Below are 27,656 nucleotides of genomic sequence, written 5' to 3' on the forward strand. Positions count from 1 at the left end.
TTATCACGACGACAAAGGATATATATATATATATATACATCGATGGCTCACCACAGCGATGCAGCCTTGACGCACTGCATTGCTAATTCCCACAAAACAAATGTGATACATATATACTTCCTTTCCTATTGGCAATAGGAAAAGCTGAAGTATGATAACCGCCGGGCTGTGCCAAAGCAGACAGTCAGAGAGAGAGAGAGAGAGAGAGAGAGAGAGCAATCTATAAATATTTGAAATGCAGGCTTTTTATGTAGCAAAGTAAACTGAAGCTCTGAAAAGCAACCCACAAGATCATATGGGGTGTACGTTACATGTACGCATGGACTTCAGTTGCATTTGTTTAGTGGTTTACAGCTCAAGATGAGATGTTAGATAGAGAATGAGAATGAAAGAATCTTATCAAGCACCTGAGAATTAAGAATTAAATTTAAAAAAAAAAAAAAAACTAAAAGTTGGAAAGAAAGAAGAGCCACAACAGATCAGATAATAATTTTGTTCTGAGCAGCCACCACCACCTCCTCCTTTGTTATTCCCAACCAAGTGCCAACCTTTTTAAAGCAGCTCTCACCTGCGCCAACTGTACCTATTCCACAGCCAAGCAAACTGTCTTTCTGATATCAGTTTACATCCATCTTCCATTAAAAATAAACAAATAAGAAAGAAAGACAAAGGATATATATTAATCAAGTAGTTTGGTCCTTTAGGCCACGTGGGTTTGATGAAGGGCCAGTTGGCAGTCGCTAAACTCAATCACAGATTCACGTGACACTATATGATACATCTGTTCTTCTCGAAAGACATTTGACTATCTTTGGGGGGGGGGGGAACATGTTACCATGTGAGGCAAATAAAACATATATATAAAATGAGTGTGTCTACCTGTGTTGGGAGCAATTGGTGGTGGTTTTGACATGATTGCCGGGACTGCGTTCATGGGTACTCTCGCTGCTGAAGGCGAGAAGAAATGAGCTGGCAGTCCCACTGTTTGTGATTGGTGGTAATTATGGTAATAGGGGTACATTGGCATCAACGTGTTTCCACCCACAATAGGTTGCCCCGCCGGATACACTTGGGAGTAATGCCCATTCATGTACGCCCCGCCGGTGTAGTTTAGCTTCTGCATTTATAAGCATGTAAATACGTATAAACAAAAAACGACCCCTGAAGCCTTTAATATTTATAAATTAAGTTTATTATCCGTTCATGTTTTCGATCAAGTTAAAGCATGTTGTATATATATGCCAAAACCAACGACTAAAACATTTGTGTAGATCTCCTGATCTGTTAGACTGTTAATTATCAATCCCCGAACACCAGATCTTGAACTAATTTCCTGCTTATAAAAACTAACCGAAAAGATCAGTTTGCTAAAGATTCAGATCACTTTATCATGCATGCATAGAGGAACTTGCTGGTCATGGTTTTCACGTTCGTTAATGTGAGATTAAAACATACACACACACACACATATACGTATATAGTGATTTAACAACTAATTAAGTCATATATATGATGAGATCAACTTACATGATTGTAACTGATATGATCTGTGGCAATGTAGGTGGGAGAGTACCTGATCAAAATAAGATAATTAAAAATTAGTTATGTACAGCATAAGAGCCGGTCTATATATATATATATATATATATATATATATATATATATATATATATATATATATATATATATTCCTAAAACGTGCATGTAGATTTACGTACCCATAGAAAGGAAGGGCTGGGGATGAAAGGGCGATGGGGGTGTCCCCGCCGGATAGTACCATTGCACTTGATTTGCAGGTGCACCTGTCGCGGGCCTTGCTCCACCGTTGGATCCTTCATTATGTACATCACACAACGTTAATACCCGGCCCCATGCATTTATAAAATTGCCCCAAAAATCAATTAGTACTCTCGTACTTAATACAACGCACAGATACCTTGTTGAGGAGGGGTGGTGGAAGCCGACCTTGGGCGCCGAGCTCCGAGCGAAGCCAGGTTGCAGTTGGCTCGGCGTCCATTGATGATGGGCGTAGCATCCTCGCAAGCCTTCTTAGCTGCTTCAGCCTCCTTGAACGTCACCTACAAACCACCACAACACTCACATTTTAGCTACACATAAAAGTTAACAAGATCCACCATATTGGATGAATGGTTACTTTCCAAGTTCCAACACTTACGAATCCGTAGCCCTTGGATCTGCCAGTGACCTTATCAGAGATGATCACGGCCTCCAATATCTCACCGTACTTCTCAAAGTGCTCTCTCATGGCCTCCTTCGGCGTCTCCCATGCCAGCCCTCCGACAAACACCTTGGTTAGTGTCGTGTCCCCGAACAGCCCCATATTATTGTTGCTCATGGTCATCGTCTAGACTTAGGTCCCTCTGAACACTACTCCAATATGGGTATAATCTATAAAACGTATACAACTCGACTCAAACTTAATCTTATGTATCTGTGCCCGCTATCTTTGGCAGTGTTGGGTCTAAATATCCGGGTGTATGTGAGGGAGAGAGAGAGAGAGAGAGAGAGAGAGAGAGAGAGAGTGGCGAGGGCGATTGTGAGAAGAGAAGAGGGGTGGCATATAAGGGGAAGGGGAGGGCAGATAACATCATAACACACGGTGTATGGCGTTAATAAAAATAAATGAAAATGAGAGAAAACATAGGGACAGAGGGGCAGACAGATGGACGTGGCTTAAGGACATGAGTATCACCAACGTGATATCACACGCAAACGCACACCCCTCTCGTCTCCTCTGTTTCAGCGATTTGTCTCAGTACTCGATCTTAACTATTCCACGCGCTTCCATTAATTTAAAACAGGCTATGCCTTCGATCGGCAGTATGCGACGAACCCTTTTTTTTTTTTGTTCAGTTACATGAAAATGACCTTATCTTTTGTTGCCATGTTCTCTGAATCAACTATATAATACTAGTTTTCCCTTCTTTACATATATAATAGCTAGGTGGAAAACGAGATTTTATTCGTTCACAGATTTTCTGTGAACTTATATTTTTCTTGGAGAAAATCATTGTGTTTAGTTCTGTTTGATTGGACAGTGTTAAAGGTAAAAGTTTAAATGTTATCGTCAATGCGCATGGTGAGATGCACCCGATGGATATTCATATTGTAAAATATTTACAAGTTAGAGTATTATTACAAATTAACAATGGTTCAAGTCACACGCCCCATGCTTGTAACTTTTCATAAGGTATGAAAGTATTTTTGATAAGGTGTTTGAATATTTTTTTTAAGATATAAAATGTGAGATAGTAAATAATAACTGATGAAAATAATTATTCTTACAAATTAACGTAAACCATTTGTCGATGTTGATCATATGGTATTATTTGATTAATAATAGAAATTTAAAATTACTTTTTTTTTTCGTATAAATCAAATCATAATCTATGAACAATACAAAAAATCTAATCGTCCACGTTAGTTTATAAGTAGAATTTATTTTCCAATTCCTTGCCGAAAGTAATAAACAAATTGCCATTTTTTTTCAGACTTAAAACCGTTTAAACATTGGTTAATTCAAAATGTAACGTTCCCAGCTATAATATATCTGAAATTTATGGATCATTAAGTTCAGAACCATCTACATACGCACGGTATACTATTTAAAACAAAATAATTAAGATATTGTTCGAACAGAAGAGTCGTAATTTAATTTCAGCATGTGCTTCTTCTTCTTCTTCTCCTTCTTCCACTTCAAAAATAAGTAAAATCTCTAACGCAACCTTTAATCGCCAGAGGAAAATAGAACGCATCTAAGATAAAGATACCCGGCCTTAATTCCATCCTTTCGTGGTCCATTCATCTGCCGATCAATCGAGCAAACTATTACTTTTCGAGCCTCTCTTTTTTTTCATTCGATCTTTTCTTCTTGGTCACGTTGAAGTATTTTTATTTGTTGTAATATATCATATTATAAAATTGTTTTTATTATAAAGTAAACCAAACGTTTATATTTTAAGCGTTCCTACTTTACTACCTGAATAGCACCGCTTTATTTCACCGTTACGTCAAATTAGTCTATTTATTTATTTTTAATTTATTTATTCATATTTATTTTATTATTTTAAAATAATTTTTTTTTAAATATCAATACACTAATAATTATTTTTTTAACTATTAAATAAATAAATAAATAAAAATACATAAGATATCAAAATGAGGAATATATTTTTCTTTAATGCTGAACGTTTTACTGACTTATAATTGGAAAAAAAAAAAACACTGTTTCCTTTATATTTTTGGTTAAAGCTTAAAGAGTAATATTAGTTAATATAATTAGGAACAAATCTCTCTTAAAAAACAAATTTATTTAGGGACACGATAGATAATGATATTTAAAGTGAAGTCCAGATATGGCGTGGCGAATGATGATGATTGGCAAAGATGGAGGTCAAAATTCAAATGCAAACCGTTGGCGAGTTGTGTGCAGTTACTTTCCATGTTCTGCAACATCATTGTAAGCAGCAGCGAAACGGTCAAAGTCAGAAACGTCCGGACATGCCACCTACCTCTCTACTCGATCATCTGGACCCCACAGGGGCTCTACTCTGGCCCATTTTGAACGCAATTCAGTTCTAAATTCTACTTTCCTTTAAATATTAATTTTTTTAGTAATTTAATTTTCATTAAAAATACGGAATGGCGCAATTTCTACACCGTTACAAGGATTTTCCACATATCATACAGATCAGTTTTATTTTATTTAATCCTATGGTGACGAAAAGTGAGTTTTGAGTGAAGATTACGGTGGAAGTACAGTGAAAGATAATTGATTTAGGTGAGAATCTATTCGGCATTATTGGACGCACGTCATTCTATATAGAATATTATAGGTGGGCTGTGTCTTTGTTCACTCACTGGCCACTCTTTTCTTCCACACTTACGTGATTATTGGGTGGTTTCAATTTTCATATACAAATTTAGGCGCAGTTCAAGGAGATCGGACAAAACTTTTTAGAAACATTTAGATTTTTCAAGAATTTTTATCTGGAAAACATAAAGTAAAAATGAATATTCTCTTAGATAAAATGGTACTGTTAGGATGCCGTTCAGCGGTGACCGTTGTGCGTCTCCCTAGGCTAAATTTTATATATTTTTTTAATTTTTTAATATTCACATTTTTTAATATTTAAAAAAATATAAATATATTAATAGTCACTTTCTTAAATATTAAGAAAAAAATTAAATAAAAAATTAAATACATAAACAGTTAAAATGAGAGAGTATACTTCCATTTTGACATCGTTTACTTTTACAAAATTTTTTATCTCATCTAATTATTATAACTTTTCAAAATTTTTACATAAAATAAAATAAATAATTTAATTTTTTTAAATTTTAAAATAAAAAAATATTATAATAATATTTTATTTAATTTTTAATTTTTATCTTAATTTATTTTATCTCATATATGAAAACAAACGAGGTGGATAAAATGATATGTTTTTGGTCTTTTCATATACATTCAATTTTTGTTTAAATGTATTGGGCTCTTGCTACCGCAAAAGACTGGTTACATTCTTAGGCAACCCAAAGTCACTGAGATAGTTGATCCAGAAAGCTTTGTCCAAGAACTATAGGCGATCTGATTCTTGAATTCTTTTTAAACAACAAGAAGGAAGAAAAAGAAGATAAATTTTCTTGTTTCCGTGGCAGGAAAATGAGAAGGTTGGGATTTATCCCGATCCGTTTATATCAGAGAGAAAACTAGAACTGCAATCATATGTAAGACCGTTGGAAACAATTGGGCATAATAATTACTAAAGACTAGAACTATAGAACTATAGGCTGGGGGAGTAAATGTACGAATGTTAAAATATCACGTAGGACATCTTTTTTATAAGCCAGTTTTGTAAGTTGAACTGGAGACTTTTAAAAACCATTCAGAATCGAGTCTCCATACGAACCATATCAAAATGTTAAATAAGTAATTACGTTTCTCATATCCATTTTGACAACGATTTTATAGTAAGCGCGCGTTGGCACAGTCAAAAGGGTGGGGATAGCGTGATTGGGGTCCTTTTTAGAAGCAATAAGAATAAAAAGAGGATGGAGCCGGTGCCTGATGCCTGATGCCTGATGCCTCATCGCAATGCACTTCCATTTCGGGTTCAACGAACATATGGATAACCCCACGTGAGCACTTGCCAGATAGTACTGAATCTCTCTCTCTCTGTCTGTCTCCCAACCCAACCCAAACATCTTCTCCTTTATCTGGGTTTCTAACGTGGCCAGCTGTATACCAACAGGGCCACTTTTGGGTATCAGAAGCCGTTGGTTTTCATAGAAACTGCAGTTTTGACCGAGATCAGAAGAGTGTGTGGGATTCTTGGGGGTTTTAAATGCGCTGAGAGGTCTGGTCTGGTCTGGTCTGCTCCGAATTAGAATATTTAATTAAAGTGTATATATTAATTATATATAAGTTGAGGCATCAGGAAGGGGTGGCTGGTGCTAGTGGTGTGAACTGGACCCCCTCATGGTGTGAGTTGGCCAAAGCAAAATACATGTTGCCAATTGCCCCTCCTAACGTGATCGATAATGCCCAAATGATTTGACATACGTGAATAAGCAGAATAGAATCACGTTCTTTATAGTTTTATCTGCTGGATATGCGGTATTTGTCTTAAAAAGTGGAGATTTTACTACGCAACCAAAATGTGTTGTGGATGGCAACTTTGTAGGGCCTGCGCACATTGGATATGGCAGCTTTGAGTTGCACCTGCTTCCAATAACACAATTGGACAATGACATAAGAAAATTACTATCCTCAAATTCGACACCTAATAATAATAATAATGATAAAACCTTACGACAATGCCTCATGAGATTGGACCACCAACGCTGTGGACCTGTGTTAGTTTTTAAGCGATCTTTCGTCTATTGACAGAAGCCTCCCGACTCATGCGCTCGTTGAAATCAGTTGACCGAAATTCGTACACCTGCATTAATTTCTGCAAAATTTACGTCCGCTTAAAACATTTCCATATGTCAGTAACACGGGTAAGTTTAGTTCCCAAATTCAGCTTTAATTCAATTAAGTTTATTCTAATTTTAAATTGAGTCTAACATCTAAATATCAAATTCTCAAATTATTAAATTCATACCAACTCAAAACCTTCTTACACGTGAACTAACAATTTTTTTCAATTTAAAATATTTTTATTTATGAGACTCACAATCTTTTTCAATTTGTTATAAAAAGTACTAAACTCATCTTAATATCCAAACACACTTTCAACTCAGTTTAGATGGGCTCTACATAACTTCTTCCACTACTCAACTCACTACTATTTATAAAGAACTCAACTGAATTGAACTGAGCTTAACATCCAAACGTAACCTAATAGGCAACGATAAGGTTGTGTAAATCGCAACATCTGTCCGTTAAGAGGAAAAGTTGTGCAGAATGAAAATGCCAGAGCTATAGATAAAGGATACAAGCTTTGAATTAGCCTCGTTAACCGGTTTGTCTGGGCACAATGGTGTTTTGGGCTGCACTGGCCGGCTAGAGCTAGGAGGCAAGAAATGATGGTCACGTCGTGGGTGGGTGGGAGGGAGACATTAGATAATCACCAAAATTCTTTCCAAATCTGAGGGGTAGAAAAGAGACCCTGCAATATGGGGATGTGACCATTCGTAGGGTTGTTCATCCGACCCGACCCGTCTTGTTTCCGATTAGCCGATTGCATTGTTATCAATGAGTTATAATTAGAGATTATAACTTTATTAATGTTCACATACAACATTATCATAATTTTTATTATCATCTTCTTGTGCTGCTAATGGTTCTATGTTGTGTTTGGAACAATGACATAATGTCTGCGATTGATGACGTAGGCAACCATTCTTTAGCTAGGGTAAGGATGTTTTTACTTCTCAGAATCAGATTGTAGAAAACAACTAGCATGATCCATTTCATTCAGAGAGATTTTACAAAAATGTAAAGCAAAACTTGGAAAAAAACTATCAATATACTGGAAAATATTCAGTATAGTTGATTCCTTCATAAAAAAATACTCAAACACCCATAAACCTACTACTAACAAACTCGCAAACTAATCTCATGCAAGGGAGCAAGATTATGTTTTCCAACCATCCAAACACCCATTAACCCACGAATAGCAATTCCACGAAAATGTAGCCTATTCAGCCACCAGAACACCCATGAACAACCAACCGACAAAGCAACATCCTAAATCATGCAAAGAAGAAAAACTCTGATTTCGAGTCCTAGATCTAAACCAAACGACAATATTTTGTTCTAATAACCAAATGACAAACCCACTAACCTTGATTCTGAGTTGCGTTGGAGAGAGTGAGAGCTGCGAGAGTCAGCTGCGATGGAGAGACTGAGGCTACCAGGAGGAGAGCGGCTGCTGTGAACCTACGACTGCGAGGGAAAGAGTGAATGTCGAGCCGAAGAAAGAAGAGGAGGGCTCAGAGTCTCAAACGTGATTTGGTAAAAGGAAAAGCGACTGCATTTTAAACTAAATTGGATAAACAGGTATTATTCGTTTAAAAAAAAATCGGATAACGAGTATAACATTTCCGTTTAAGAACACAAACGAGTCGGGTTTGCAACCTACCCCTAACCACTCCCTCACTTTAGGGTTGTACAACAAACCAGAGAACCGACCGGGACTGACTCAGACCGGCCGCCCGAGCTCAAAACCGATGGAGAACCAGTCGACATGCGGTAGAAAATTGAGAAAATCGATATCGGCCGAGTCGGTGTCGGTTCGAACCTGGTTCAAACAGTTGAAACTAGTTCAAATCGACGTCGTTTAATTCTATAGTTGTGTTTTAAACACAACTTTAAAACAAATAAGCAGAACGACGCCATTTGGATAAATGTTAGACCTTCACGTCGAGTTGCCTCTAGAGATGCCGCACATGCCCTAGTCATGGTGGAGACAAGCACCTTGGCTAGCCCACAAACATGCCTTGGCTCGTGGGGTGACACACACGGGACTCCCAGCATGCATGCATGCCTAGGCCCACCCGATGGCACACACGAGGCGCCCATCATGCGAGCCAACGAGGTTAGTGAGTGTGCCCATGCGTGCAGTCATGCGCCGCGCGCCCATGCGCGCAGGCATGTGTCACGCGCTCTTGCGTGCAGCCATTAGCGCAACACTGGGCCGCGCGCGCATCCACGCGACATTGCATGCAGCAGCACGCTGTGTGCGCATGTGAGTTCCAGTGCGCAGGTCCATGCGCACATTGATGGGCCGCGTGGCCCTTGCACGCGCCCATGTGTTTCAAGACCATGTGCAGCACATCCAACCACCCAGTGCGCGGGCGCGCGCACTCGCGCAGCCCTGCCGCACATCAGCGAGGTTAGTGGCATGCCAGCACACGACTCCAGCCCGTGCCTTGCAGAGCAGGCCAGTGGAATGCCCACCAGGCATGCCATCCAGCACATGGCTCCAGCCCATGCCTTGCAGCCTCAGCGCCTAAGCCACCAGCCTGGGGCATGCAGCGCACCACCATGGCTCACCATCAACAAGCCATGCCACACCACCTAGCCATGGACCAGCCCGAAGACTACCATGCACTAACCTAGCCTACCATGGGCCATGCATGCCACGGCTAGACTTGGTCCATGACCATTATCAAGTTATTTATTTTATTTCTTTAATTTGATTTATTTATTTATTTTCAAGGGACCTATTAGGGGTTTCCAAATTGTATTGCTTAGAAATAGAACTCCATTCACTTGCTTTAGAATCTTTTGACAAAACTCCTAGAGGGAAGACTATTGTTTGAGAGATCATAAACGGTGCCTTTACACTTAGGCTTTTTGGGTAAAATTCGTGAATCCCAAATAGAGGATTACACCTTGCAATTCATTGAATAGATGTAATTCATTTATCTTGTTTTCTTGCAACTCGGTGCAATCTGTGAATCCAAATTGTATTTATCAATATATGAGATTTATTCAATTTTTGTGCAATTCGTGAATCAAGTGTTGAATTATCATTATTGTTAATTGTTCATTCAAGTTCTTAAGTTTCATACTTTTGTTCTTGAGTGTTCTTGGTGATTATCCTAATTGTTGCTCTTCCAATCCAATTAACCCTAAAAGTCAACCAACCTTAGTGTTAGTCAACTTTCCATATTTGATTTGCCTCATCATCTTTGCCCTGACCGAACATCCAATCCATGGGAATTCAAATTCAAATTTCGGCACTTTCTTACCTTATTTGAATTGACCTAGCCGACCACTATACTTGCCATAACTAGTGTTCCTACATTTTAGGAACCCTAGTTGACCAATTCCCTTACCCTAGCCGGCCATACACTTCCCTAAATTGAGTTCCAAGATCACTCACCATCCAACTCGCCCAACCCTAGCCGTCCAAAACCAAACCCTAATTCCATCTTCCATCTTACAAACCCTAAACCTAAATCCTAAGTGATGCCAACCCTAGTTTTCCCAGTAACTGTGCGCCTCCTTCATCCATTGTAGCCCATACACTTCATCACTTACCCCATCATTCCACACACCAATCCAAGCTTAAACACCTAACCTCACCTCACCAAAGTTGTCAACTTTGTGACCCTTGTTCGAGAACCAAGTAAGAGAAGAACGAGCATTCGGTCATCTCAAGGAGATCCTAGGCGTGGAGATCATAGTGTTTAGGAACTTGACCGAAATCCCTAACAATAAACCAAACAGTGTCGTTTCGATACCAATCTGTCTTCTTCCTCGCGTCTCAGTTCTCATCCTCTCTCTCTCTCTCTCTCTCTCTCTCTCTCACTAGTCTATACTCTCTCAGACGAAGCTCGATCTGAGAACCGACTGTGAATTGCCACAAAAATTAAGCATCGGCCAGCATCGACATTTCTCCTCCCCATCGACTAGTTTCGGTCAGTTTCTCCCCCAAAACTTAAACGTCGGTCGGCGCTGATTTTGCCCAAAAACTGTGCCAAAAGGGTCGATTTTCACCCCTACCTCGCTTTACATTATCATAGGTCACGTGCCAGTAACGTGATGGTTTGTTTAATTAGTGACGATAGTCACGAAACAAAATGAATTTTACCTACTACCGCATGCCTGTGAACGACAAAGAAAGATTATTGTTGACCCAAATGTTATACTTGAGCCCACCCATTTGAAGATTGTCACAATTCACAAGTGCCTTCATCATCAAACGTTTGGGAGGGACCAATCTAATTGGCTCCAACCATATAAATATTTAAAAAAAAAAAAATTGTGATGATCTTCCAATTCACCATACTTGTATAAAACTTATTTATTTAATTCCTCTCAAACAAGCATTTATAAAAAGTCATTGCATATTTTCATGGTACGGGAGAGAGAGAGGGGTCCTCCAGATGCCGCGCTCTTTTTGGATAGATGCGACAGATTTCATTGATAATCTCATTAGGAAAATACTCTAGCCACAAATAGATTACACAGAGACAATTCCACAAATTTATAATTTGATGTGATTCGTCAAATTACAAAATTATTTTTATTGTAAAGTAGATCTAACGGATCAGATGATTCCACATCAATTTGTGAGATTGGTTTTTTTTATAATTCATTTATGGATGTAATAGTACTCAATCTATTATCCAAAGCCAAACATAAGGGCAGGTCCTCTTACCAACTCTCCCACATATTCCAGCATTTTTTTTACATTGTCAGGCAAACTAAATTAGATAGAGCCAAATTTACAGACCTTCTGAGACTCAAAATCTGTTCTGGTAATGAGACCAATCCTAAGAAAAAACCCTCCCCTTCCCTCCCATCCGCCCCTATGACCAAAAACAAAGGTTCTAGACTGTATATAGGGTATTTTGGATTAAAAAATAATGATAAATCCACATAAAAAAGCTATTGGTGCTGGAACTAGACAATTTTACCAGCCTTATAACCGACAAAGGCAGTTAACAGAAACGCTCCCTACTTGTCTCAAACAGAATGAATCACCACATGCCCATGCACCTGCAAGATCCAAAAAACTAGCATTATTAGAACCCAACCCCAACCATATACTAGACCCCATTGTCCTCCTTAACCTCATCCAAAAAAAAAAAAGGGATTATAGTAAGTTACCACTTATAAAAGAAGACATTGAGTCATGCATATATCTACTATGCTACAAATAGACATCATGATGTTACTAAACAAAACCAAAGGTAAAAATGGAATCTATCAGATACGGGATTAATTGCATGAAAATAAAGCCACAATAAGGGCTGGTTTGGTTACACAAAACCAAACTATCTCATCTGATCTCATATAATCATTACAACTTTTACAAACTCACATACAAAATATAATAAACAATTCAATTTTTTCAAATCTCAAAACAAAAATTATATTATAACAATATCTTATTCAACTTTCAACAAAACATTTCATCTCATCTCATCTCATCTGAACTGCGTAACCAAACGAGGCCTAAAAATGCTTACTTCAAGGAGATACTACAGAAGCAGTCAATGATATAAGGGTAGCTTTCTTATAGTCTTAGCATCATATCTCCCATCCTGAAGCAGCCTCTGCTACTCTACTACCAAACTTTTAAATGGCCACTGATAGTGATAGCCATGAAAGCACATTTCTAGTACAAGCTGATTTCGTTCTCGTTTGTTTTCACAACTCCTATCAACTCATCTCATCTAATCATTACAATTTTTTCAAATTCTCACACAAAATAAAATAAACAATTCAATTTTTTCAAATTCCAAAACAAAAATAATATTAAAAAATATATTCTAACAATATTTTATTCAACTTTTAACTTTAATCTCAACTCATCTCATCTGCAAAAAACAAACGAGGCCCAAGCAACATGATGCATGTTCAGATTCTAGCATAAATGCAACTAATAAGCAATCCAATAGTTTGTCCACAAAATCAGCTTAGATGACTAAATAATACAAGAAATTAGCCTCTCAAAGAACAAAATAGGAGACTACTATGTTCTCAAACCCTGCTTAGGCTGCCTTTGGATTTACAGCAGCAATCAACGGGAAGCCCTAGGTGATGATCTACCAATCTTCAAACAACTACAAAAGCATTGAAGAATCTCAATCCAATAATCAATATTGGTTGACAAGTGAAATATGGCATTGGTATGATATCGTTATCCACAACCAATCATAGATATGCTTAAAATTAGCCGGCCAAACACTTCCAGCATATATTACACTAAGAGAGTGATCGTATTATTTTATATTTGGTGTCAAGCTATGCAATTTGCAATTTGAACAAATAAGTTATAAATGCAGCTTTGTCAGTAACAATTTCTGCAATTCAACTAAAGCTGGCAATGGTCTTCTGACATATTAAGTGAAACGTGGTTAAATCTCAGAGACAGAATCCAAGATAAATAACTTATGATTCCTGATTCAAAATCAAAGAGTCCATTACCCATTATTGATCCTGCCAAAGCAGGATTCTGGCAGGGAAGATTTGGATTGTGGTCTTAACCTTCAGCATCAGCAAACTGAATACAAGAGAAACATTCAAGCTATTAATTACCAGCTATAAATTATGGTAACTTTTTCATAATTAAAAGATGAAGAAACGCTAAGAAAACTATGTACGGATGCAACTAGAGGCCCATATGCCAATTTAGCAGGTTGTTATGCAGAAAGCTATCAATTACCAATTCTAAGCTTAAATTATTTAATTGATGCAGCATCTAATGTTTCATATAACCTACAAAATCCCCGAAAGTCACTAAGGGAAATACACACTTGTTTTGTCCCATAAATGCCTGCACGCACCAATGCTAGACTTAGCAATGCCAGGCTTGGCAAATGATAAGAAAAGAACCTTTCACAAGAATCAAAACAAGAAAAAGAAAAAAGATGCCACACATTTGGAGAATAATAGGAAATAGAAATTATGTAACATAACATATCTGACATAGGAAGTTTTAGTACATCACACAAGATGTGCAGGTAATATTTGCAGACATGGACATGCACTTTTTTTCTTTTTTTATAGGCCGATACACAGCTTATCCTCTGCACATTACTTACAGAACAGAGCATACACCAATAAATCCAAGGACCATTGGTGAGGTTGTGCATTTTAGCCATTGAACAAAACTAATATAAATGTTCAGCAGAATTTACTTGATGCCTCCAGTCAAAGTGGACAACAAATGAAACATCTTCAAAGATAGAATGATGAGATACAAAAATAATTATTATTTAAATTACTAAAAAAAAAATTGAAATATTATAGGACTAAGAGGCCCACAGGTTCTCAGTAACTCAACAACAAAGGACTAGAATAATGAAAGGGAAGAAAGGGTGCAAATACACTAAAATGCACTGTTATATACTCATCTATATCCATTTAAGGATTCAATGAAAGTCTTCATCAGAAAAGAACAAGTTCTATGGATGGGAAATGATGAAAGGTCAAGATTTAGGCAAAGAGGGTCCCAAATTAGTGACCATGTTTCTAGGTGAACACGGCCACATTTGGAACAATCGAACAATGTGTGATGTAAACTGGTGCATCTTCTCTGGCCATGTTGCAAATGATAAGACAAATGAAGTTGATATGACTTTACAGGCGAGATTGTTTGTCATTAAAAGAAAGAGAAGTTGAGCAGGAAATATGTAATCACATATTCCAAAAAAAAAAAAAAAAAAAAAAAAAAGAAAAAGAAATGAAGCATTATCCAGAAATGCTATTCTCACTTTTTATTATCACATGTGTTTTTGCTGAAGCATTATTAAAAAATTAGGAAATGAAGCATTATCACATGTAAGTATTTATTCCCCCGGGGGGGGGGGGGGGGGGGAGAGAGAGAGAGAGAGAGAGAGAGAGAGTTACTTGGGAGTTTATGTAGCTCAATGACCCCTGATGAGCAAACTTCCATTTTTTATCATCAGCAATGCAGAAAGAAGAGAACACGGTAAGATAATGTTTTAGAATTCAAATTTACAAAAACAAATAACATATGCAAGCATTCAAAAAATTAGTTATACTACTGGTTTGTACCTGTGGATTTTGAGCGGCAAGACCACCAACCACATCCCTTTTAACAGATGCATCTCCACCCCTAGCAGATCCTTTGGAATCACCCTAATAAAATTCATAGTTCACCAACAATGTAATTCCTAATCTTACAAGAGATATGTACACTAAGGGAAAACTAAGGGTCCGTTTGGGTATGCTTTCAAGAACGAAAAATTGATTACTATTTTAAAGGACAAAAACAAAACTTACAAATATGATGTTTTCAATTGGTGCTTTTTCCAAAACTGGTAAAAGAAACAGTTTCGAACAACAGCCTCTTCATGCTCCCAAACGGCATGATTTATCACTGGTGTCTGTTTTTAGAGGCGATTTATCACTGCAGTCTGTTTTTGTGAATTTCAAAGAATCAAAACAGAAGACTGCTTCAAAAAATAGGAACCAAACGGGCCCTAGTTGACTCAAAGTGAACTAAATCGAGTGAATTTACATTAGGGAAAAAAGTGGATTCACTTACCTCTAACTGTGAAAGCAGGAACATCCCAATGTAATCAAGAAAAAAGAAAAGAAATTGTTAGAGCATATTAACAGGAATAGGACCTATACCAAGAGGTAATATGAAAAATGATTTATACTAATTACTCCATTTTTTCCCCTAAGCTACTAATATTCATACATGGAAACAACAGAGAACAAGATTTTAGACTACAGGTTTTCAATAATGTGGACACAGAACAGATAATGCCTCCAGCACATTGAGCCCAATGAAAATCAGTTGGCCTAATTTTTTTTTTTTTTTTTTTTTAGTAAGAAGAATTTATTAATCCAGATAATTAGGCAAGGCTAAAGAACACAGGAAGTATACAGGAGATGAACAGTTGGCCTAAATATTTCATGCGCCTGATTGGTTGTAAAATAAATGAACGTTAAAACCTAAATTTGAAAGTGGTATCCTATTCACATTTCCTTACCAAACGAGTATGTCGATAGTAACTAAAGAAAAATAATAATCAAATACGGAAAGCTAATTACCTCTCTGTACCTAGCTAGGTACACCTTAAGTGGCTCGATATAGTCCTCAAACCCTAACGTTGCCATTGCCCACAACAAATCATCGCCGTTAATGGTCTTCCTCTTCTCCTTCTGGCACTTATCGCTCGCCCTACACAAAAACCCCCCTCAAACATTAATTGCATCTCACAAGTCCAAAACCCTAACAAATACCAATCGAAATCAGTATCAGAAATTCATTTTCAACAAAACCGTTAAAGTGAATTTGGCACGATACGGACTCGCTGGTGATGAAGCTGATGAATTCGGAGACGCATTCCTGCATGGTGTCCTTGGCGTCCTTGGCGATCTTGCCGTTGGCTGGCAACGCTTTCTTCATGATTCTACTGATGTTCGCGATCGGTAAATAGCGGTCCTGCTCGCGCACCCCCGCCGAGCGTGGGCTCTGATCGCCACCGCTCTCGTGACTCCCACCCGCTGGACTTGTCGGAGCCTCCGCCATCCCCACCCCAAGAAAAAACCCTAGATCACTGCATTCACACGGTTACACAGACTTATATTTACCGATCTATAAAAACCATGTCACACACATGCACACAAATGCATTAATACATATATAGTCGGTGAGGAAAGAATGAATGGCCGAAATTGGAACCCTAGGTCCACCATGGAAGAAAATTCACAGAATGTGAGAGTAACCTGTGGACAGAGAGTGGAGGTTAAGAGGCTGTGGTTTTGTTAGTTTTGTATTTGCCGCGCGTTGAGGAGAGAGAGGGAGAAGGAGAAAGGGGATTGGTGGGATTGTTTTTGTAGAAGAGAGTGATCGAACGCTGGAGAAGAATGAGAGAGAGATGAGAGGAAAGAGAAGAGAGTTGGATCTGAGAGAGAGAGCTTTTTGGCCTGAAGCTTATCACCACCGTTGGTTGCGGTTTGCGTTTTTATTTTGGTTTATTTATAGTGCTTGTACCCGTTGTCTCTCTCTCATGCTCCTTCCCAATTTTCCAACTTTTTTTTTTTCTTTTTTTCCCAACCCCGCAGATCCGACTTATTTTACCTGAAACGAGGAACTGCTTTGCAATTTTCTCTTCATTTTTTTTTTTTTTTCATTTAGGATTTGCTTGATAGCACAAACTATCTCTATCTCAAGTTTTTTTTATAATTTTATTTATATATATTATTTAAATATAAATACTTTTCAATTTTAAGATTTTCACGAAACATCTTATATTATCTCATTTAATTATTACAGTCTTCTCAAATTCCCAAATAAAATATAAAAAATAATTTAATATTTTCAAATTTTAAAATAAAAATAATATTTTATTTAACTTTCAACTCTCATCTTATCTATGTAACCAAACAAGTGTAAATCTTTAATTTTTTTTTATTTAATCATTACAACTTTTCAAAACTTTCAAACAATACACAAAAGACAATACTATTTTTTTTAATACAATACTATTTACATTCCTTACAGTCTACAAAAGTTTTATTGATTAAGAAGATGTTAGCATGCATGAACGACAAATAATAAATGGCCAAGGAATGTAATATATGGTGAGGTTCCTGTATTGGGCAAGGAGACATAGACATACCTAATGCCTCCCAAACCTGCCAAGAAAAAAAATTCGACAGATTATAGTTTTCAAAAGAAAATGCTTGGTTGTACTCTAAATATATGCCTTTTAAGGGTGCGTTTGGTTACCAAACTCACTTCAACTCATCTCAATTCATCATTACAACTTTTTCAAATTCTAATATAAAATATAATAAACAATTCAACTTTTTTAAATTTCAAAATAATAATAATATTAAAAAATAATATTCTAACAATATTTTATCATCACAACTCAACTCAACTCAACTCACTTCAACATCTACACACACTTAAAAGTGCTACATGGAGCATTTTATTTTATTTTTTTAAAATGTTTTAAAAAGCTAACACCGGTGAATGTGAGTGCGTGTGTTTTTTAATATTAAAAAACAAAAAAATGCACTAAAAACACTTTTAAAAACACATTAGAAGACAATCTAGCCATCATCACCATTCTCAAAAAGGCATCAGAGCAGCGATGAGTATTAAGCTACTTAATATTTTTTATTTGAAAATATAACATAAATCTCCACATTAATTTACTTTATTTTTCCTCTAATTTTCGAGAAACTAACGTCCTCACCAAATCCAATTACTTGGCATTCGCTGCATCTCTTCCGTGACCCGGCACGACCACACCACCATTTTTTAGAAGAGCGAATGCACGAGACATGGTACTGTCAACCTTAATATACACGAATACTTGTATTTATGCAAATATGTTATATAATCCATTTTATAACTAACCAATAAGATCAACTTCATCTAATATATTACATTTCTTATTTAATCTCAAGTTTATGTAATTATTGACCTTCATTTAAAATAAATTATATAAAAGAATAAGAATAAGAATCAGTCATTTTTGTGTACCTCTTGCACATTTTATTAATTTGATTGATTGAATATTTTTTTTAAAATAAAATAATTATTTTAATTAATCACATAAATAAATTACACAAAAAATATGTAAAAATTACTGTATATAACAAAACAATCAGAGTATTTGTGATCCCTACTCAACGTAAACATCAAGAGGATCGCACGCCTTTCTTCATCCACGTCATCATGTCCGCTCGGATCTCTCCGAACTGCATATCTGACAAACCGTAAAAACCGAACAGGATCCTAGATCGAAAGATATTTGACCGTTGCCTTTGAATCTCAACACACGTGAAGTCCAGCGCACATACATATGTATATATATTCCTTCCATTTCGGCAACAATGGCACCCATTCGAAGTGGCGCTTCGTCTCCAACATTCACTTCCCAAAGGCCACCAATGGAACCTATTCATCCTTATAAAAGCAAATCCAATTCCGCCACAAAGGACAGAGCTATATTGTCAACCAGTCCAGTCGACGTTCAACAACAATGGCAGGTTCATCTTTACCTCCTTCCGGATCCTCTTCTTTGGTAAATACTTCAGTCTCGCAAGAGGAATTCAACGTGTTCCACGCCATCGACCGCAAACTCTTTAGCCGCTTGGTCTTTAACCTAGGCCGTGACCCCGCGGAGGCCACCCAAATCATGGCGCTCTGGCTCTGGCTCGATATGGTCGGCAAGGAAATCGACATGGTGTATTCCAAACTGTTGTCCTTGCCCAACACTTTACTCAACGAACTTGTCGAAGAGTCGGTCGTGGCCTTAGCTTGCATAGAGAGCAACACATTCCCTTTCGCTTCCGAGAGTGTTGATAGTATCCCTCTGATAAAGAACTTAACAAAAACAGGGGTCTCTCTCCGCTTCTTCCATGACAATCGCATTGGAATTATTCAAGAAGTCACCAAGATTACCAACGAAGTCTGCCTGAGAGCGTTCGAGGACATAGTCAAACTCGCACAGGGAATAAGTGAAAACAATACCTGGATTGGAGGCGAGTTGGGTCATTTTGGAAAGGGAGCACAGAACTTTAAGCCCTTTAACTTTTACGGTTCAACCATGTACCCTTTTTTGCCTGTTTCGAATTACAATTCTAGTTCTGGGATTCGTCCTCCTCACATGGGGGCTCTGCCATACTTGCCTCTTCATGTCAGTGGAGGAGTACCTTCGGAGACTTCACAGAACTATGATCCTTATGATCTTTCGGTGCAGAGGAAGTTTTTAAATAGCGAGATGATCAGTGAAGTTTTGAGCCAAATAAAGTTGAGCACTGATGAAGAAGAGAAAGAGAAAGAAGTCCCACCAGATGATAGGACTATTTTCTTGACATTCTCCAAAGGTTACCCCATTTCAGAAAACGAAATCAGAGAGTTCTTCACCAGGTACGTACTTTTTCTTTTATTATTTTTTTATTAGGCAGGATTGAGAACATGCAGTACTAATCTTGTAAATTGATTTTTGGTTTTATAATAATAATAAAAAAAAAAAAGGAAATTTGGAGATTTTATTGAAGCAATCCATATGCAAGAAGTCCTTCTTCCAGTGAAGCAACCGCTCTATGCCCGCCTTGTAGTTCGTTTAGCTTCCTCCATTGCAGAGGTCCTTGACGGCAAGAACAAAGCCAATTTCTCCATCAACGGAAAGCATGTGCGTGCACGTAAGTATTTGCGTAAAAACCCCAGGTCGACACAAAAATCATCTCCACCGTCGACGTCTCGACCTACTTCACCAGAAAACAAAGCTTAGCTTTTGAGTTGAAATGTTGTCATTTGATTGAGTGAATGGTTACGTACGATTTTTCCTAATTTCATGTTAATGCTCTGTTATGGGGATAAGTACTACATAATCGACTTTGTAATATTTGGGACTTATCTATTTGTTTACATGTAACACTTTGATTTGACATTTTTTATAAGGGAATTGCGCGATTAATAGACTTCTGATTTTTTTTTTTCCTAAAAATTTCGTACATATGAGTGGAAAAATGACAACCTTTGATTTGTAAATGCATATATTATTATCAAAGAGTGTCAGACATCATTTATTAAATAATAATCATATATAAAATAATAACCAACTTAAAAAATCATAATCGATTAATATTAAATACAATCATGAACTATATAAGCGTCGCACATTTATTTTAAAAACGAGTAAAATTTATTATTAAAAAATTAATTTTTTTAATGTACTTTTATTAAAATGAGTGCGTACAATAGTCTATCACTACAAATATAATTTCTAACCTTATTATTGAGGCAGCCCCGAAGTTCCATCGTCAAGGTCTTCACGATCTTCAACATTTTGGTACTTGAAAAACCTGGCACAAATTAAGAAGTAACCAAAATTGACAGTTGCTATAACCACCAACGTCCAGAACACACAATCCAATCGCCCGTCGTTAATATTATCCGGTAACCATCTCGTGGTTCTATCTATCAAGTCTGTAACTATCGTGCTTAGAAAGAGCCCAATTCCGATCAGTAACGATACCATAGCTGTGGACGTACTTTTTAGTGCCATTGGAAACTCTTGATAATACAATGCAACTGTTCCTGGGAAATGGAAACCCTCGCTAATGCCCAAGACGGCCAATGGCAGCACGAGCCATGAGGCTGACATGGGGACAATCGAGCCCTCGAGTACTTCATGGGTCTGGGCCACGTGGAGTCTTCTAGTTTCGATTAGGGCTGACCCCACCAATGCAATGATGTTGATGAAGTGGCCAATTCCAATACGTCGGAGAGGTGTGATAGGTCTGTGAGTTAGATTTTGCCACGTGGGGAGGATTAAACAATCTACGACGAAGATTGATATTGCTGTAGCTAAGAGGTTGAACACTAGGAATGATGCGGCTGGGATTTTGAAATTGGGCCCAAGGTGTCGGTCCATGGTTAGGGCCCGGAGGATTGTAAGGCTATTAAAAACACCTATCGAGGTACTTAGGAAAATGCCAGTAGACCAGACTGGGATGATGGTCATTAGGTTTTTGAGGTCTTCCACTTCTTCCATGGTGCATAGCCTCCATGATCTTGCATACGAGCCGTCTGATTGCCTGTCACTTTCAGTCTTTAGAGCTGCACGATTCAAGAATCTGCACGCATAATTTTATGGTACATAGCTTTTAAAATCCACAAACCATATATATGATATATAGTTAACCAAGAAATTAAAGAAAACTATATATATATATATATATAAATATTATATAATGTTTCTTGTTTTACATTCTAAACATATAATATTATATTATATGCGTCGTGCGTATTCGTTTGATCTTATTGAAGCAATGGTTGGTGAGCATGCAACTGCTACTATATTTATCTATACTTTTTGTTCTATTTTCTCCATGCTCTTGAAAAGTTGAATCTCTTCCAGATCATAATATCTAATCATGGAAGGACAAGTTTGTTTGCACCAATAATATATATATATATATATATATATATATGTATATGCTATATATTATTTCGTCTGACGTCCCAAATTCCAATATTATAATTTTCACATACATCGCAGTCATCCTTTGTTATTTGCACTTGATTTAGTATAGTAAGCATGAATATATAAGCACAAATGCAAAACATTAACATATAAATATTTGAGTAATGTTAGGTATAAATTTTAAATAAATAAGCCGCAAATTCTTTGTAAATATGTGAGTTCCACTAAAAAATAATAGAATTTTTTTTATATTTTTTTAAGCTGGAGTTCACTTTTTTATATAAGTACTCTGCATGAGGCTTGACTTGTCTATTTGAAACTTCTTTAAATATTTATATAGTTAAAGTAAATACTGATCATACCTGAATGATCTTTTAGTTGGTACCCTGTCTTCCAAATATTTTAACATGTAATTGCCGGTGGTTCCAAAATAATAATCTTCATGGCTTCCAAAAGTTGCAGATGTTTCCCTTTTCCTAATTGCTGCAACCACCACACGAGCTATGCTCTTGAAAGGGCTTCCTTTTGGCTTAACGCGGCGATAGAACTTCTTTCCCAATACAAGAGCAGCCAAACCAATGGCATTTGCAATGGCACATATACCAAACCCTAATCCCCAGCCAACGTTATCCTGAACATAGATAATGGCAGTGAAGCTGATTACATTTGCAACGTACAAGGTGAGATAATACCAGCTAAAGAAAGCGGCTTGATCTTTGGGCTTGTCAAACTGTTCGGCTCCCATGGTCGCAATTGTGAAGCGTGTGCCTCCAGACCCCATTGAAGCCAGCGTTAAGGTCATATACAGCACTGCATATTGAAGATTTGATGGGCTTTCACACGTAAATGAGCCGATTGCACATCGTGGGGGGGTGAAGGACTGTATTGTTGCGATTAGGGTGAACATGATCGTACCCTGCATTAATATTCTCAAAAAATATGGAAACAAATTAATGAATTGAGAGGGATTAATTACATTTAATTTATTTTTTTTGTACAATATATAGGCCAATAAATTTATTAGCTCTTTATTATTATCTATATCTAAGATCAAGTACTCATTGATAATATCATTGTACTAGTATAGTTGTCACTCGATTAATTATAAATCTTAAGTCTCGTTTGTTCTCACAGATAAGATGAGATAAAAAAAGATGAGTTGAAATTAAAGTAAAATGTTGAATAAAATATTGTTAGAATATATTTTTTTAATATTATTTTTATTTTTGGATATCACAAACAATAATTTTTTCAACATCTATAATTTTCTATTAATGATAAACTCACTTTTAAATAATGGTAAAAATGTAACAATAATGATAAAAACATAAATAACAGTAGAAATGTTAAATAATAAGAAAAGACAAAACAACTATGATCACATTTGTAGGGGAAAAAAAAAAACATTTAAGAGAAGTAGTAAAGAAGAAAATAAAAAATAAAAAATTCGAACACGTTTTCTTATCCAAATTTTGGCTAAAAAGTCTTTATAGCTGGTGGGGGTGGATGGTCTTAGGGGTAAAAAAGAAATTGTTGAAGATCAAAATCAAGAAATGAAGAATTGTACTGGCCAGAAAGAACAAACTCACATTACGTACAAAATTGACAAAGATAATATTAAAATGTTATTTGTAGTTAAGAAAAATTTATAAAAAAACTTATTTATTTAGTTATTGATATAATGAAAATTAAAAAATTTAAATTTAAAAATAAAATTGATAAAATGAATTTGATAAATAAAAGTATAAATAAAATTATAAATATATGGAGCACTACTCTATTAATAAATACCAGTAAGGAAACGAAGGCGAAGATGCTAACGACGGGGAAAGAGCCGAAGAAAGAATCGGCAATGATGGCGCCGGCAATGGGGAAGAGACCGCTGCAAGCGAGGACAACGTTGCTTATTTTTGTAGCGGATATGCTTTTCACATGAAACTCTGTTATTAGAAACACTATCAGATTCGACCCCCACCCACCGACAGCTATCGAGAGAGCCATCATACTTCCTGCAGCTCAAAATCAGTGCAATTTGCTAATTAATTAGATCCCCAGCCATGCAACTAAAGGGATCATAAGATCTATCGGCTTAACGAGCTTTAAATAACCCTAGCTAAGGAACACCTTAATTGGTTACAACTATTAATATATATATATATATATATGATGTTTAAACAAAATGAAAATAAAGCAAAGAAAACAAGAACCAAACAAAACAGATAGGAACGAGCTGCTCTAGTCAACGCAACATGACAGATTCAGATGATCAGAGATCAAAAGTGAGACCTATGATGAAGGGAAAGGTAGTCCACCCTCCTCGTTTGGATTCCTTATTATAAGATGCTCGTCCAGTACTACCTTCAAAGTGCTGCTGCATTTCCAAGGCTTCCATTCTAATTTCTGGCTCTCTATCTCTGAACTGGACTAGGTTTGAGCTCAGAGTCTGACCATCGGATGCTTTCAGATAGAATTCTAAAGGTCATGCACGTCCAAATAATTAGCTAGGTAGGATATATAGGCTCGGTGTCTAGCTAGCTATCTGCTAAGCGAAACAGGAAAAATCATTTTTAATTTAAGAAAATGAAAACATAAATGAGTCGGGCTACACCGTTCGGTTTGACCGCTTGTTGATTTATAATTTTGTTATTTATTTTTATATTTATATTTTTTTAATATATTTAAATATTTTAAAAAAAATAAAAAATATATCAATATATTTAAAATTACTTCTTTAATCATTAAGTAAAAAAAAATTATTTTTTTACCGAGCAATCAAGTAGATAAATAAGATTTGATGGACAAAGTAATTTTTTTAACATAAATTTATCCGTACAACAAAAATGTGCATAAACAAATCTTGCAATTAGTGCTCGAAGGAAATTGAAAAGGAAAATGATAGGGTTACTACCCTCCTATTACTCAATTACTATTCTTTTTGTATTTCATTTTTAATTTTACTTTATGTTAAATAAGTAAATATTAGTAAAATTATATATTTTTTTAATTTTTTTTAATGATTAAGGATGTTAAAAAAATATTTAAAATAAAATGATAAAAAAATAAATATATTATAAATAGTAAATGAATAGTAAATAAATAATAATCCAATCGCTATCCAATTAAAAATGCAAGAAAAGGTGGGATGACATTGGTGACAGTTGACAGATACTTAGCAAATGTCGATGTCTAATTAAATTTTAACTTATTAGCTTAAAAATAATTTGTATTAGAGTAGTCAAAAATTTAAATATCCACTTTTAAACTACAGTAAATTTATTTTTTTGTCTAAATTTGATCGGATACTATTAATCTCCAAAACGATATTTTATTCTAAAATATTCTCAATGATTACTATTAGATAATTAGGGTGATAAAAAAATAACTAGAAAATGATAATTTTAAGTAAAATTAAATTATTAATTAATATATAGAATATATTTACAAAATATACAAAAAATTTATTATTAAAATATCTAATATAATATTATTATTTGACTTTTAGATTAATAATCGATTAACCTCTCCAATAATTTTAGTTTTAACTACAATCTTAACTTTTAATCAAATTTTATTTTATTTTTTTATTTTTATTTGTTTATTTTTTTAAGCTTTTGGCAATGCTCTTACCCCTTCTATTGTAATTTGTACTATAATTTTGGCTATTTTAAGTTGCCCATCGGGAAAGAAAAGGCAAAAAATGTGAATGATTACGTAAAGAAAAGTGACAGCGACATCTATTAATTCCAAATTTGATGGTTTAATTAATATATATATATATATATATATATATATATTTATTATCGCTGTTGGAAGGAGAGTGAAATGAACTCTAATGTCTCGTTTAGATAAATAGATGAGATATTTTGATGAATTAAATATAATATTATTAAAATATTATTTTTTAATATTATTATTATTTTGATATTTGAAAAAGTTAAATTGTTTATTATATTTTGTGTAAAAATTTAAAAAAATTATAATGATGAGATGAAATGAAATGAGATGATTTCTTATCCAAACGGTCTCTAAGTGAATATTTAATATTATAACTATATTTTTATCAAGTTATTCAATCTGAAGAATTAATAGAAACGAATGTGAATATATATATATATATAGTGTATATAGTGTGTGTATATATATATATATATATATGTATCACGAAATATATAGTCGTCTATATATATATATGGTATTTGTCATCTTTGTACAGTAATCGGGTGGATTTGAAGGCGAGAATACATGGAGAGTCTTATAATTAAGGCGCCTAGTACTAGACCATTTGGGAAGTATGATTAGGTATTTGAGGTCCTCCACTACTTCAATTGAAGAACCCAGCCCGCATGAAAATTCATGTAGGACTAAGTATGCACCACGACCATTAACTAGGGATTATGCATGTCTAGTTTCACGTACGTTCATGAAGCAATCCCATAATAATAATAATAATAATAATAATAATGCAACCTAGCTAACTAATTTAAGCATGAAAAAATATATATATATACGTGTTTATAATAATATAAAGATGGGGTGCCTCTATAACCATCACTCCTAATTCTCGTTAGGAGCTACTGTCAGTTATATTATCATTTTTTTTCTTATATATATATTTTAATATTTTTTTAAAAAAGAAAAAATTACAATATTATTAAAAAAATAATTCTTTAATCACTAAGTAAAAAAATAAAAATAAAAAATCATAATAGTAACTCCAAATGATAAGAAAGAATAGTAAGAATAGCATTTTTCATAGAAAGCAAGGCAGCAAGCATTTTCAATATTGATTCGGTTGGGAATCGTATATATACCTAGACCTAGTCACGTCAAGAAGGTGATGAATTATGCAACTAGGAAAAGGTAGTTGAATGTTTTGCCGCACTAAAGTTGGCTAAACCATCTGCCAATCGATTGCTTTCTCTGATCAATCTATGTAAGTACTTACCACCTTGTTAAGCTGTTGAAGGCTGAAGCAAATCAAGAACTTCGTTCCAAGGTGATTTTATTATTTGTTTCAAAAGTTTAAGTTATTTAAAATATAGATTTAATTATTTATAATATATTTTTAATAGAATAGTTAGACTTTTTTTAATGAGTGAGTTTAACACGTAAAATATTTAATTTAATAGAGTAGAGTGTAGAGTCATAGTTTAAATTTAAGACTTCTATTTTGATACCATGTAAAATTAGTATCATTTGTCTCCAAAATTTTAAGTTAAATAAATAGATTTAATTGTTTGTATTAAATTATTTGATAGCCAATAGCCGAACTTTAAAAAAAAAAAGAAAAAAAAAAAGAAAAAAAAAAAAAAAGAATGATCAAAGTAAATAAATATATTATCAATTTCAAAACACATGTAGAGGATGCTATTCACCGACAAAGATCCATGATTTTGTTTAATTTTTGTTTGATTGGGAAATACACTTCGACCAAGGTTTGATAGCCAATAGCCGAACTGTAAAAAGTGAATACTTTAATCGAACGAAAGAAAAAGAGTGTGACCTACTGACCGAAAATGGAAAAAGAAGAAGAGGTGTGTATGCACCATCACATATACGTCGGCGTATATGTCATCGTCTGTACAGAATTGCGATGCACTAGAAATTAACAAATAAAGTGGAGTTTTCAGTTGAAGTTGAATCACAGTAGGACATCAAAAGTGGAGATCTCTGTTACGCGTGTTAAATAATAACGTTGGCATGTGGCATGTTGTTGCTCAGATTCGTAGCCCCTTGCG

The 27,656-nt window shown here is 35.4% G+C and overlaps 4 protein-coding genes across 5 annotated transcripts; 1 reads left to right on the plus strand and 3 right to left on the minus strand.

Moving 5' to 3' along the window:
* Positions 1-227: 227 nt before the first annotated feature.
* Positions 228-2,652, minus strand: LOC121264607 (probable RNA-binding protein ARP1). Its single transcript, XM_041167871.1, is given in 7 exon segments — positions 228-603; positions 880-1,117; positions 1,528-1,573; positions 1,719-1,734; positions 1,737-1,832; positions 1,937-2,078; positions 2,177-2,652. Coding segments are annotated over 7 exon segments (744 nt in total). The 5' UTR covers positions 2,363-2,652; the 3' UTR covers positions 228-583.
* A 10,817-nt stretch (positions 2,653-13,469) lies between these two features.
* LOC121248284 (nuclear transcription factor Y subunit B-1-like) lies at positions 13,470-16,910 on the minus strand. Its single transcript, XM_041146703.1, has 5 exons — positions 16,276-16,910; positions 16,016-16,145; positions 15,501-15,506; positions 15,008-15,091; positions 13,470-13,490 (listed from the first exon to the last, which is right to left on the minus strand). The coding sequence occupies exons 1-5, from the start codon at positions 16,494-16,496 to the stop codon at positions 13,470-13,472; spliced, it is 462 nt and encodes a 153-aa protein (XP_041002637.1). The 5' UTR covers positions 16,497-16,910.
* A 2,056-nt stretch (positions 16,911-18,966) lies between these two features.
* Positions 18,967-20,220, plus strand: LOC121248292. The gene is made up of 2 exons (XM_041146715.1): positions 18,967-19,856; positions 19,965-20,220. The coding sequence occupies exons 1-2, from the start codon at positions 18,967-18,969 to the stop codon at positions 20,218-20,220; spliced, it is 1,146 nt and encodes a 381-aa protein (XP_041002649.1).
* LOC121242945 (protein NRT1/ PTR FAMILY 2.7-like) lies at positions 19,914-24,395 on the minus strand. 2 transcript variants are annotated; one of them, XM_041140981.1, is made up of 5 exons: positions 24,205-24,395; positions 23,710-23,927; positions 22,281-22,834; positions 20,721-21,568; positions 19,914-20,194 (listed from the first exon to the last, which is right to left on the minus strand). In XM_041140981.1, exons 1-4 carry the CDS (start codon positions 24,308-24,310, stop codon positions 20,725-20,727), a joined length of 1,722 nt encoding a protein of 573 aa, XP_040996915.1. In that variant the 5' UTR covers positions 24,311-24,395; the 3' UTR covers positions 19,914-20,194; positions 20,721-20,724. The 2 variants fall into 2 exon arrangements, with proteins under 2 accessions (XP_040996915.1, XP_040996924.1); XM_041140990.1 differs by having other exon boundaries at positions 19,914-20,197.
* Between the last annotated feature and the right edge of the window lie 3,261 nt (positions 24,396-27,656).

The sequence above is a fragment of the Juglans microcarpa x Juglans regia genome, chromosome 1D (genome assembly GCF_004785595.1).
Source record: "Juglans microcarpa x Juglans regia isolate MS1-56 chromosome 1D, Jm3101_v1.0, whole genome shotgun sequence".
NCBI classification, from domain to species: Eukaryota; Viridiplantae; Streptophyta; class Magnoliopsida; order Fagales; family Juglandaceae; genus Juglans; species Juglans microcarpa x Juglans regia.

Bases quoted from the DNA above. Each gene is read 5' to 3' on its own strand.
- LOC121248284 (XM_041146703.1), bottom strand. From the start codon at position 16,496: ATGGCGGAGGCTCCGACAAGTCCAGCGGGTGGGAGTCACGAGAGCGGT. The intron at 16,146-16,275 runs GTCCGTATCGTG...GTTTTTGTGTAG, and splicing joins ATCAGCTTCATCACCAGCGA to GGCGAGCGATAAGTGCCAGA. The intron at 13,491-15,007 runs GTACAAACCAGT...TCTTGTATTCAG, and splicing joins TTGCCGCTCAAAATCCACAG to TTTGCTGATGCTGAAGGTTA.
- LOC121248292 (XM_041146715.1), top strand. From the start codon at position 18,967: ATGGCAGGTTCATCTTTACCTCCTTCCGGATCCTCTTCTTTGGTAAAT. The intron at 19,857-19,964 runs GTACGTACTTTT...AAAAAAAAAAAG, and splicing joins ATCAGAGAGTTCTTCACCAG to GAAATTTGGAGATTTTATTG.
- LOC121242945 (XM_041140981.1), bottom strand. From the start codon at position 24,310: ATGGAAGCCTTGGAAATGCAGCAGCACTTTGAAGGTAGTACTGGACGA. The intron at 23,928-24,204 runs GTCTCACTTTTG...TTTGAGCTGCAG, and splicing joins TACCTTTCCCTTCATCATAG to GAAGTATGATGGCTCTCTCG. The intron at 21,569-22,280 runs GTATGATCAGTA...TTATGCGTGCAG, and splicing joins CCAACTAAAAGATCATTCAG to ATTCTTGAATCGTGCAGCTC.